Source organism: Xiphias gladius, chromosome 19 (genome assembly GCF_016859285.1).
Source record: "Xiphias gladius isolate SHS-SW01 ecotype Sanya breed wild chromosome 19, ASM1685928v1, whole genome shotgun sequence".
NCBI classification, from domain to species: Eukaryota; Metazoa; Chordata; class Actinopteri; order Istiophoriformes; family Xiphiidae; genus Xiphias; species Xiphias gladius.
The window spans coordinates 10,584,645-10,597,989 of NC_053418.1; the positions used below are offsets into that span (position 1 = coordinate 10,584,645).

Sequence of the window (13,345 nt, forward strand, 5' to 3'; positions counted from 1 at the left end):
CATCGTGTCAGACCAGGTCAGAAGTGACTACCATTACTCCTTCTGTTCTTCACTCTATTAGCATGCTAACGTTTAGTTACACCTGGCAGTCACTGAATGTAAATATTTAGTTACAACAAATGTGTCTGTAAAAACTTGTTTATGTGGTGCAACCTGTTTCAATTCAGTGATGAGTAAATCTCCACTTATTGAAAACGTCAGGCTAAGTTGGAATTTACAAATAACCGGCTCCATGCAAACAAACTAACCCTAGCCCTGAATGTTTTATCAACTGCTGCAAACAGTCAGGCTCAAGTTCAGGAGGTGGTTAGAAGTAACCATATTCTGATATTTAGAGGGGACTGAATATGAGTAACGATATATCCTAACAGCTAAATGACATTTCTAATGCTTATAAATGAAAACACTGATTATGAGTGAAGAGATGCTCTCAGAAAGGCAGTCAGAACAGAGCGTCTGGTTCACAATGGTTCTTGTTCCAGCATTTTGTGCCTTTCATTCATCCTTGACTGCATACCAGGCTTTTTCCCAAGATCATGCTCTAAACACTGAATAGCTACAGGATAATGTGGAATGCATGCATTATGTGCACTCCCACAATAGTATTTTCTTCTCCAAAGATCTATCATCTTATCGTTCTGCAGAGTCTAAACAACCTCGGCTTTTGTCTATTTGCCAGTTAACGTGTGCTGTTTTTAATAAGTGCTTTTCATGAATTAGCTGATGTTGAACTATATTGTTGATATTTTAAATTTTTAACAAACACTTAAGTGCACTTTGTGTGTTTTCATTCAGTTAAGTGGATCTGTACTGCGTGATTTATGTTTTCCTTTTGTCAACGGAAAGCGTTCTGGTCACAAATATATTCCTTTCCTTGCACAGAATTTGGTTTTCTCTAGATGGGCTATCAGCAAATAATTCTTCTATGCAATAGCCCTTTCACCCCCCCCCTGTGAGAAAACTTACAATGCTGCTTTTGAAAGACACGTACGCACGCACATAGACAACTGCAGGCAGAGAGGAAAAGGAGTGGGAGGATGTGATGGTAAGATCTTTCCCCAGCTTTCTCTTCTTTTCGCTTACATGAGGTCACCCAACCATCGGGCTTAACAATTGATGTGTGCATATGTTCAAATAATGATTTCATCCCATAGTCCACAACAGAAAAACAATAAATGTGAAGAAGTCTTTCTGATACAAATGAAAATGAAAATCAATTTTATGGTGACAATATATTTATACTAGCCCTATTAAATTCTATAAAAACAGAGGAATACTTATCAATAAGCACAGAATAATTGATAATATACAATAGTAACTAGTGACAGGATCAAATGTAATGTTGAAAATGTTGAGATTTCACAATTTTACAGACACAAAACTCTTATTATCTCCTAAGTATACACAATTTTAATGTACATACTCAAAGGACAGTTCAGTGATCTTGATTCAGCCACATCCTAAGTGTCTTTACGCCTGCAGAGCTGCAGCCTTGGCAGCTAACCTCTCCTCTTTCTCCTGCTTGGCCTTCTCCCTCATCTCTGTCTCTCTCTGGATCAGCTGCCTCTTTTCAGCCTCCCAGGCCTGCACACGGCTCTCGTACTTCTCCAGGTCCAGTTTCTCCGCAGCAGCTAGGTTCTGCTGGGCCAGAGCGGTCACTAAATCCTGGATGGAGGTAGAATCCACTTTACCCAGAGACTCCAGCTGGCTGCTCAATTCCTGGGAGGCAGGGAACGAAGAAAAGTTTTTTTATGCACCAAACAGTGACTTCATCACTTAATTTAAATGACTTGGGTGAGACCTTCCAAACCAGTGAACCCTATTCATTTGATTTTAAATGCTGAAGCTTCTCTGAAAAACATTCCTATATCCCCAAAAGAGACTGATTATCTGGAGTCACAGTCTATAAAAAAATGATTTGGAAGTCCACATAAAGAAATCTGAGACTGCACAGTTCACTTTAGAAATTACTGCCTATAAAAGGCCTTAAAAAAAGAGTGTTCCTGGCCCATCTCTGTTGCCTTGAGAAGATCAGATGTTAAAGGCCTAATCAAGCCTGAATGTCACACGATGTATTAAATACACAACTGCCGTGAAGCAAAGAATGAAATTCAATGCACTTGAGTTGTTTGTTTTTGTCATGTATTTGAAACCGAGCTCTCCATGTTACATGAATTGAAACAAAATCTGAGAATAAAGTGCAATCTGAACCATTCCAAACTAATCCAATCAAATCCAATACGAGGCCAAACTTCTCCACCAAACTACATTCATTAGATGTGCATTTATATAAATAGAAAAATTAAATATTATTTTTTTAATTAAAAAATATATATTCCAACTTTTAATTAATCTGTTAAAAGTGCAATATTGAATCTCTATCTATATCTATAAATCTATCTATATCTATAAATCTATCTATATCTATATCTCTATATATCTATAAATAAATAATCTATTGAATATAGCTGTAGTCCGGGTAGATTGGCAACAAACCAGACTTATCAGCCAGTATCAGATATTAGAAGACACTAACTAAACTAGTCAAACTTTGAAGGGTCCCTGTGGAGTTTTTGCCCACTATCAACAGTACGGAGCAATGTTTTTATGCATGGGTACCCATTTGTTTGCTCTTGTAAATGCAGATGACGCAATCCACCAAGCCAATCCAGCCAATGGTTTTACACTAGACACATAATGTCACAATTTCACGATAAACACACTAATGCACCGACAAGGGCGGGAAAGAAGAGGCCCGCAAGCTAGTAAACATGGATGAGAATGCTTTATGAGGAAGCAAATGCATCCAGCACATTTGTTAGATCCCCAGAACATACAAAATGCATCTTGATGAGTAACACTGAATGTAACCAGAAACTCTGTTTAAAGGAAAACTCCACACGGCAACTTTAATAGAGATGGTAGTGTGGTGAAAACCATATGGCTGCTCCGTTAAATTAATTTATTTACACATTTAGTCAAGACTGTTTCAAATTTCTTTCTTGATTGTTTAGTAACATTAACATAAAGCACAATCGACTAAAAAACCCATAGAATGCTGCCTACTTTCTAGCCCTGACTTGGAAAACCGATGTAAATTCAGTTGCTGCTTCAAACAAAAACACACCTGCACTGAGCGACAGACAACCCACCTTGAATCTGCTGGCATACTGAGGTAACTTAGCCTGCTCGGCCTGATCATCTTCATCTACGGTGTCTTCTTTCTTGTCCTCCTCTCCTCCTGACTCCTCTCCAGAAGAGTCAGAGTCTGAGGCGGAAGAAAGTTCCTGCAGCAAGTCATTCATGTAGTCCAGCTGAAAAACAATGGAAAATTTATGTTAGGAATGCAGAAAGAATTAATATTTTTATTTATTATGTTTGCAATATCAGTACAGAGTGCAGTCCGAGTTCTGAAGTAGCTGTTACTCCCTGAAAATTCATTAATTGTTGTATATTAAATATTTGAGTTAAAGTTTTATATCATTTTTACTTTTTAAGAAGATGCAGTTCCTTATTTGAAGGACAATTACAGAACAGGCATGTAATGACGAAAGAGGCTTAACACCTTGCTTGACAACTCACCTCTTAATCTTAGGAGGGGGGTAAGATTAACTGTGACATGAGGCAGCAGTCACCAGGCCCTTCATTCGAGATGTAATATTTCTGTCCTATGGTGTTATCTGCTCTGTCTACATTAATGGTGTGCCGCTGTCTGACATACAGCCATTCAGTTCCTGTTGCAGTGACTCTCACAGACATGCTCAGTGCTCCAGGCTCCTCAAAATCTCATTAGATGTGGACAAAGGTGAACTATTGAAGTGGACAGCGCAGGCCGGATTAGAGGCGCTACACCCGACTGTGTGTGCGTGCATATATGTAAAAATAACAACAATATGACAGCATGTGTGTTCCGTCTCAGCAGATGAGGACTGTCTGTGTCATACATCCCACCTGGAAAGTAACAATGGCCTGTCACAACTCCGTGTGTAATTCTGTTTTGCAGAACCATGATCACTGTTGGAGAGTCTACAGCATTTTCATTTTAAACACAGAAGCCTATTTGTAAGAAAGTTGAATCTAGATTAATCTCACAGCGATAATATAACACTTTGGGAAATATGTTTGTCTGACATCAAACCCACAGTCAGTGGAGAAGATCAATAACAAAAGTCCAGATAGGCACAGGGGGTGATGATGTCCAGCACAGCAGAGCGTTCTGTTTGTGCAGTGTGTTTGCTGAGTGTATTTCTACATCCTGTACTCGTATGAGCACTGCAGGTTGATGCTGTATCTTATAGTGCACCGTTTGTTGCTGTATTGTTCTCTTCCGCCTTAGCGGTACAGTATGTCATGTATGCTGTCATTGACATGACGAGGACTACGTCTGGGATTTACTCTAACTGCATTCCCAAACTGGGAATCAATTAAGTAAATCAATCATTAAAGGTAATCAAAATCAAAAAAGTGGGCTTTGTCTTTAAGGATCTGGCCAAGTGCACGGACCTGCTAACCAGAAATGAGCCACCTTCAAAAAGCTGCATACAATTTCTTTTTTCTTGCATTTAAATAATTATGATAAGACTCAAATGTGCTGATCTAATTATAATTCCTAGAAGTTAAGTGTACAGTAAGACAAATCTTTACAAGATTGACCAATTTCGTTTCTGTGCATTCAAGACAGATACACTGTAGATGCAGGACATGCTTTGCTAAGTTTAGCACAAAGGAGGAAACTGCAAACCTATTCATATTTTTTTTTAAAGAGAAAAACATGCCTTCCTCCTTTTCCAAAGCCACTTTTTTTCACGTGTTCTGTTGTTAAATGATATTGCACCACACAAGTCTCAATACAAATTCTGATACCTCAATTCATGATATCTTTAACCCAAAGCGGTATAACACACACTGCATGGAACTCCAGGCATTAGCGTCGCACTAAAAACTGAGTCAACTGTGACTTAATTAATGTACGTGATAGTAGAAACACTGACGTTTATGATGTTGACAAAAAAAAAAAAAAAGGTTTTTGTGATATGGAACGCTCAAGTCTGGCCAATATCTGATCTGCTTAACAGGGTCAGTATTGCCCTGATACAGATCCAGATCATTTGATCTTTACGCCCCACAGTAGATACAACAGCAAGCTCGTCATACATCCAATAGTCACCTGGGTTCTGTTAATGATTGAGTTAGGAGTGTGCCCATACCTGGCCCCGACCATGAGGACCACGCTGTGGACATGCTGTACAGAGTCACTGAAATACGCATTTGTCTGTTAATAGCTCATGTCCTCCAAACAAAATCAAACGTGTAAATTATAATCAGCTTTAAAACAAACAAAAACTAAACACAAACACAAACACACACACACACACACACACACACACACACACACACACACACACACACACACACACACACACACACACACACACAAAATGAAGTACTCCTTTGAACTTTTATGTCCTCACTGTGTCTTTGGATAGCTTGATGTCACCAGAAGCAGCAGCCACTCTCTCCATGACAGCCAACGCTCGGCCCATATATCCACGAGCCCAGTAAAGAGGCATCCCTCTGAACACGGCATGTATGCCCTTTAAAATCTCCACCTTGCCTAAATGGGAAAGGAGGAGGAACAACAAGTGAGACAGGCAGCATAATGAAAGAATCCTGGACGAATCAATAGCAGTAAAAACTAGAATGGCACTCAGTAGAGCACATACCTCCACCAAGGCCAATGTCAAACAACATACACCTGACTTCAGACTAAAAAATTTAACTTCATAGTAAATGATCTGAATCTGCCCCAAAACTTAATGGGTTCCTTCCCTGGCCATTGCCCCATCCCTCCATCAAGTTTGGTGCTAATCGGTTCAGTACTTTTTGCGTAATCCTGCTGACAAATAAACCAACAAACAAACCAACAAGCAGGCACAGGTGAAAACATAACCTCCTTGGCGGAGGTAATAAAAAATACAACAGAGTGGGGGACGAAACTCAAATACCCACCTAGGAGAGCATTGCCTAGTAGCTGAGCGCTGAGGCCAACGGTGCTGTCATGCCTCAGTCCACAGATGAGCAGCGATGCCCCCAAAGCCCGCTCCTCTGGCACCTGGACATAGCGTGGAAACAAATGTAGGTATTTCATTTGGAAGCACATTGGTTAGTCCCGCTACAACATTCACACACCAATGAGTTTCAGGCCACCATTTTTCCAAAGAGAATGAAGAGCAGTTTTGAATGAGACCCTCATACATCACTGGCAGCATCAGGAAACTGATGACATTACAGTATTGCCCAAGGTAATGTACCGTATTCCCACGACAAGGGTAGGAACATGCTGGTATAATTTGTTTTCCCAACACCTCCCATGTTGCTGCGGCTGCTGTGTCACTCACAGTGAGTTGTGGTCTGGTTGCTAGGTAACTGCCCAGAACGTACAGAGACAAGATCTGTGTGGAGGGAAGGTCGAAGGCCTCCTGAAGCATCACCTCTTCAACGACAGAGCACGCACCTGTACAACAAAAACATTACGTCACAAATACATATCATTTTTGTAGTTTTCTTTATATAATGCATGTTATCATTGCTTTTCTTTATTCCTTTTTGTAATTTTTACCAAATGCGTTTTCAGATACTCCTATGTAAAATTACATTTTTGTTATGCTTCTAAAACTATTTGTAGCCAGTATTACAGTGATTTTTTCTTAGAGATCATAAAACTGACGGCATGGTAAGAGTAAGTTTAACTAACTGCACCCAGGTCACCTTTTGTGAAGTTAAAGGATAAGTCTGGTGTTATTATCAACAAATACCATGAAAAAGACCAAAACCTACAATAGCCAATTTTCCATCCAAATTTTAAACAATATATAATGCTGATATTCCAGAATATCAGCAACAAGAAATGACATATTAATGCACGTTTTCATCCACTGCTGTTAAGTGAACATTGGGTGTTAGTTCATCGAGATAAACAGTTGGTGGAGCTAAATGTCCAGACGGGATTCGTTTAACTACAGAAGAAGAGGGCGCGGCAAGATGAGGTAATATCGATGTGGAGAAAACTGGAGAAAATAGTGCATTTGTTGGGGCTATTTTCCACTGTAGTTTAATACACCCTTGGCTCCGCTAGTGAGTATTTACGGCAGGAGGACTGTGTCTGTAGTATTGACTCAAAATAAACTACAGCGCCCACGTTCATCGTAACAAAGGAACATGTGACTTAGTGCAACAATGGGGCTCACTGATGTGTTTTGAAATAACAGGTTTTAGTTAGTTGTCGATAGGGTCAATTCAGTCTCGGTTTTCATTGGGATTTGTTGAAAGTAAAAAATATAGATTTATCCTTCAAAGTAATGAAAAAACATTGGATTTGAGCTACAGTACTGGAGAGATGCAGTAAATTCAGCATTTTATCAAATGTAATCAAAACACTGTAATACCAACTAGGTGCCTTCACTTGTTGAAATATGACATATTGTTTACTGTCTAATGTTATTACAGAGAAATAATCAGGCTTTTTCCCTTTACCTCTGTCTTTCACAAACAAGGAAAGAAATGTTTGAAATCTGATGTTAGTGATTTGACAGTCTGTTCCCACTCCTGGCAATATTCAGAGTTAACAAGAATGTGTTTGGAAACCGGCAGGGGCATGAACTTGTCTGTCTGAACCTTATTTTTTCCAAAACCTCTGATTGAAAACATGTTTAAAAAAAAACAACTTACTTTTAAAGTCTCCATCCTTAATGTAATGATCTATGAGCAGGTTGAAGGTGAAGTCATCTGGGAATATTCCATACTGGACCTGCATGCACACACACACACACACACACACACACACTGAGTATTTGCATCACATGTATGGCAACATGATTTATTTTATATTATTTATCCTTGAACATTGACTGTTTACTCTACATGATTTGGTAAAGACGTTATATCACACACAATAATAAAAACTGATGATTCCTGATGCATCGCTAGCATTGAGAGCTCTAATCTCACAGTGAAATAACAACAATCAAAACAACAACAGAAGCGGCCATACTGACTGAGTACACCCCGCTTTACGTCACTGAAATCACATCTTTGGCTAGATGACGTCTCTGCCTTTGGAATAATTCTGCGATTCCAAGCTACTACAACTCATTCAAGAACAGTACACACACTGGGCTGAAAATGTCAGACATGATTGATGTTATTTGTGCTGCTAGTATAAGTTTGAAAATGCATCTGGGTTGTTAAGATTGGATGTATAATCAGTTAAACTGCAGCTGTCAGTCCTGATCAGGAGCCTCTGATCGGATTTCCTGTCTGATTTTGAAGATGAGCCTCATCTACATTACAGAAGGTACATTATATTGCGTTGTGTACCTTGTTTTTAAGCGTGTACAGGGCCTTTTCCCTGGCCCCGTACTTTAGACACTGTCTGATCCAGCTGTGAACGGTCCAGTCTCGCAGGTACCAACAGTTTGGACTGTGACGAAACCTGGAGGGATTAAAAACAAACAAACAAAAAAACACATGAAGGTTTCTTTCTATATCCATCACAGCTCTGCTTTATTAAGGAGCGAAACGGTAGGAAAGATGTGAGGAAGGGAAGAGATGAAATGTCACATGTATTGAAATGTCACAAGTCTGTAGTGAATTATTTCAGCTGCTGAATCACCAGAGGAGTTTGCAAATCGAACAGATTCAGTCTAAAAAAAAAAAAAAAAATCAGCACTAATAACTGAAACACAAGATACCAAATACATCAAAAACAGTTTTATGTATTACCAGTAATAATTACTTGTTACAAACTTTCCAAAGTGGAACGGTAGTCATTTAATTGTAGTCTGTCATTGTGAAAATGAATGTGCCCTGAACAAGGGTGCGATTTGGGAAATATACTAAATCTTGTAATCGCAAGAATGGGTGCAGATTCCAGAGGAAAGAGTAAACAGGAAAGGTCTGGAGTTGCCCTGAACAAAGAAAAGCATGTGACTGAACATAAACCAAAACAGACAAACCAAACAGACAATTCATTCCAAGAAAAGCACACAAGTTGGTACCAAGGAGCAAAACCAAGGAAGCAGAAAATATCTGACACAGACATGCAGATGCAAGAAGAAAAAAAAAAAAGATTCCTCTTACTTGTAAAGGTAGTACTCTGCTTGATCAATTTCCTCCCGAGATGATATGTTGTCAACAAACTGAAACACAAACAGAACATATAAATAGTTACTGAAAACTTCGTCCCGACTGCCATCAAATTCAAACTTATTTGATGCGTTAACAGTGACAGGTTTACCACAAAGCAAACTAAATACAGTCCACTTAAATCTGGATACAGCTTACCCGCGACACAGTCAGAGAGCTAACTGGGAGATTCCTGTCATATGTCCTGTCCATGGTGGCAGCCAGTTCAGCTGTGGGTTAATAAATAAATAAATAAATAAATAAACAAACTTTTAAGAATGTATTTTATAGTGTGGTATGCCACATGTCTGTCAACAAATTCTTCATCATCAGTTGTGATCCATCATCAGTATTACACACTTTAATTCAATTTGAGTCATGACAGGCTGTCTGTAGTAATTACATCCACACTACTGAATCAGTGCAACACGAGGCTGCTGTGTTACACTGCCATCCTGTGTTGATCACGTGCACACACAGTAAAAACATCTGATGCTCGACTACTGTTGTTCATGCAACAAAAGGATGTCTTTTTTTTTATTTGTCCTTACTTTGCATACCCAAAGAGTAAAAAAGTTTGATATCCAGCTGCAGATTATAGCACTCCCGAATTAGGGGCTGCACCTTTTACTAATCCTTTAGATAAAAAACATCCTATATAGCACAGAAATGTGTCGTCCTTTTGCCTGAATTTGGAAGACATAACCGGTGTATCCTCTCCAGCCTTCAGTACCTCACAGTCAAACTGTACTCTCCGTCCGTTCTCTGTACCTACTTATCCTATGCAAGAGCCTAGCCTACCCTCTTCAGGTCTATAGAGAGACAGACATTGACACTCGCAATGTAGAGTCCCCAAGATGCCTTTGTTTGGAGTGTGGGAGGATTCCGCAGGGTTCACCACGTTAAATGTAAGGGCTTTTTTATTTAGGCCTATTTAATACCACATAGAATATAATTTAATACCTGTCATACTGGCCAAATTATAAAAGGTATGAAGGAGAACTGGTAAGGACGATATGGCCAAGAATTATTCATTATTATTTCCACATTTTTTTCAGTACTTCCAAGAGATATATAACAATAATTCATAATGATTTGATTAATTTAACTAATCACACCTGGATCAGACTACACAGTAGATAATGGATGGATGGATTAACCATTTTAAAATGATTAATTAATTTAAATTCACATACATTTTTGATAAAATCTTCACTTGTCCACTGTGAGCTGATGAGCTCCCTAGCTACTGTAGCTAGCAGTAGTGATGGTGTTTGCGACAGGTCAGATAACACTGACTGAAATGCCTCAAAAATGGATTAAACAGCCTCCTGCATCAATCCCACTTTAAATTTACAGATATGTGATGTCTCCTGACAACCCGTAAACACACACAGGAATATTTTATTACTGCTTACGGTAGGCAAGAAACAGGATTTAATATTTTGGATGAAATTTAAGACTCTTCAATATCTTCTAAGGCCTTTTATTGAGTTAACTAAATTAATTACTTTTTGAGAATTTTCAAGACCTGCAGACACTGAGTACTGACATTCTGTATACGGACTAGGTCGACAATATACACTCACTGAGCACTTTATTAGGAACACCTGAACATCTATACAGCTGCTTATTCATGCAATTATCCAATCAGCCAATTATTTGGCACCACTGCAATGCTTTCAATCAGTTAATGTTCACATCAAACAACAGAATGGGGGAAAAAACTTTGACCTTGGTATAATTGTTGGTGCCAGATGGGCTGGTTTCAGTATTTCTGAAACTGCTGATCTCCTTGGATTTTCACCCAAAACAGTATCTAGAGTTTACCCAGAGTGGTGCGAAAAACAAAAAACATCCATTGAGCGGCAGGTCTGAAGACGGAAAAGCCTTGTTAAGGTTAGAGCTCAGGGGAGAATGGCCAGACTGGTTGGAGCTGACAGAAAGGCTACTGTAACTCAGATAACCACTCTTTACGACTGTGGTGAAAGAAAAGCATCTCAGGATGCACAACACGTCGAACCTTGAGGCAGATGGGCTACAAAAACAGAAGACCACGTTGGGTTCCACTCCTGTCAGCCAAGAACAGAGATCTGAGGCTGCGGCGGGCGCAGGCTCGCCAAAACTGGACAGCTGAAGACTGGAAAAACATAGCCTGGTCTGATGAATCTGGATTTCTGCTGAGGCACGCATATGTTAGGGCCAGAATTCGGCACTGCCAGCTTGAATTCACTGACCTGACCTGCCTTGTTTCAACAGTCCAGGCTGGTGGTGGTGTAATGGTGCGGGGAATGTTTTCTTCCCTTAATACCAGTCACTCCTGGTTTGAATGCTATAGCCTATCTGGGTATTGCTGCTGACCATGTGAAACCCCTTTGTGGCCACATTTACCATCTTCTGATGGCTACTTCCAGCATGATAATGTGCCATGTCACAAAGCAAAAGTCTGCTCAGACTGGTTTCATGAACAGGACAATGAGTTCAGTGACCTTCAGTGTACTTCACCAGTCTCCAGAGCTGAATCCATAAGAAAACCTTTGTGATGTGGTAGAAAGGGAGATTGGTAGCGTGAATGTGCAGTTGACAAATCTGCATAAATGATTTGATGCGGTCATGTTAACATGGAGCGGGATCTCAAAGGAATGTTTCGAAGACCTGAGATTGTTTTGAGAGCAAAGGGAGGCTCTACCCAGTATTAGTAGTTGGTGTTCCCAATAAAGTGCTCGATGACCGAAGGTCCCGCTGGATCTTGTCCACGCCGGAGACTCTTGTTATCATTGCATGGACTATCAGTTTTAGCTCTTACCCAGGTTGTGAGGATCTTTCTCTCTCGCCTCCCACACTTTGGTGTCGGCGTAAGCTGCTGAGAGCAACCATCTTCTAGCTGCAAGAGACAAAACGCTCTCGATCAGGTCACATAGATACAAGTGCCACATGTAGGCTAACCGGCTGTTTAGGAGCTTGTAAACATTTTCAGAAACTTTAACGGCAGCAAACTGTGTGTCGAGACCTCAGTTTTACAATGTGCGACGTGTCTACCTGAAAGAGACGGAGATAAACGTTTAACTTTGACAGCTGCAGTCACACATCGCTTCAACACGGAGGATGCCATCTTTGGAAGATACCATTTCCTTGCCGGGCCGGGGGGAGTAAGGGATCTTTCTGACGTTCCCTCAAACTGACGTAAGAGGGTCATACCAAAAGTGAGACTCGGTAAACTGAATAGAAATCCTGCAACTTTTTAGTTATTTCTTTGCAGAGAAAAAATAATTTTGATAACCATCCACGAATAACGTTGTAAAAACGCAAAAAAAAAAAAAAGTAAAATTCACAGTTAATTTTTTTAAATGTCTCTATTCATAACAAAGATATAAAAACTAAATAAAAATCAGTGAAGTCTCCCTACACTCCCGGGAGGTCCATCAGGCCTACGTGTTGAAGTCAAATCATAATAGTCCATATTAAACCAGATTCATGCACAACAATTAAAAGTCTTCTCAGCTTTTTGTTCTTCTTTGGGGTGTCTGCCATAGTATAAAAGCAGGACAGCAAAATGATGATAGGTTTTGAAGAATTTGGAGCCAATCCATTTAGATTAGCGGATGTGAAATTTACCCTGAATGAATGGCAAGCGATGTAGAAAATATTAATTTTCGGCCCACAAACCACAAGGTGTAATATCAGTGCCCGATATTAGTAGCCATTTATCAAACTGCATATTTATCAATAAATAAAGTGACAGTTTCTCATTAAAATTATTTTTAAATGATTTTTTTTTTTTTTAAATCATAGTTTATATTAAGCCTAAATCTTTTCAACAAATCCTTACATGATAAATCTGATGAAACATCTTGATATACTAAAGCATACATACTTTCATATATCATCCTCAAGCCATGTTCTTGGACAAAGTTTTCAAATTGATTGACATTAGTAAAACGCATATAAATTGAGTGGTTAAATAAAAGTAACTTTGTCGCAGCAGTGTGCTTAAAAATTAAAATATAGGAGACGTATCTTGTATGTAAAAATTGTTTTATTTAAAAAAAAAAAAAAAAACAGACAATAGAGGGTGCTGTTTATTTAAGGAGGAGGCCAACCACATAAATAGACCTAGTGGAAGTGCAGGAGATTCACTTTTCCCTTTGGCACTGCATATTGA

The 13,345-nt window shown here is 39.3% G+C and overlaps 1 protein-coding gene across 1 annotated transcript; it reads right to left on the bottom strand.

The window, feature by feature from the left end:
- Positions 1-1,392: 1,392 nt before the first annotated feature.
- Positions 1,393-12,355, bottom strand: mrps27 (mitochondrial ribosomal protein S27). The gene is made up of 11 exons (XM_040155527.1): positions 12,223-12,355; positions 11,990-12,067; positions 9,343-9,413; positions 9,139-9,197; positions 8,377-8,491; positions 7,729-7,807; positions 6,399-6,514; positions 6,010-6,112; positions 5,472-5,614; positions 3,153-3,314; positions 1,393-1,719 (listed from the first exon to the last, which is right to left on the bottom strand). Exons 1-11 carry the CDS (start codon positions 12,293-12,295, stop codon positions 1,471-1,473), a joined length of 1,248 nt encoding a protein of 415 aa, XP_040011461.1. The 5' UTR covers positions 12,296-12,355; the 3' UTR covers positions 1,393-1,470.
- Between the last annotated feature and the right edge of the window lie 990 nt (positions 12,356-13,345).

Bases quoted from the DNA above. Each gene is read 5' to 3' on its own strand.
- mrps27 (XM_040155527.1), bottom strand. From the start codon at position 12,295: ATGGCATCCTCCGTGTTGAAGCGATGTGTGACTGCAGCTGTCAAAGTT. The intron at 7,808-8,376 runs GTACACAACGCA...GTGTGCATGCAG, and splicing joins TGTACACGCTTAAAAACAAG to GTCCAGTATGGAATATTCCC. The intron at 6,515-7,728 runs GTAAGTTGTTTT...TTTGTTGTACAG, and splicing joins TAAGGATGGAGACTTTAAAA to GTGCGTGCTCTGTCGTTGAA.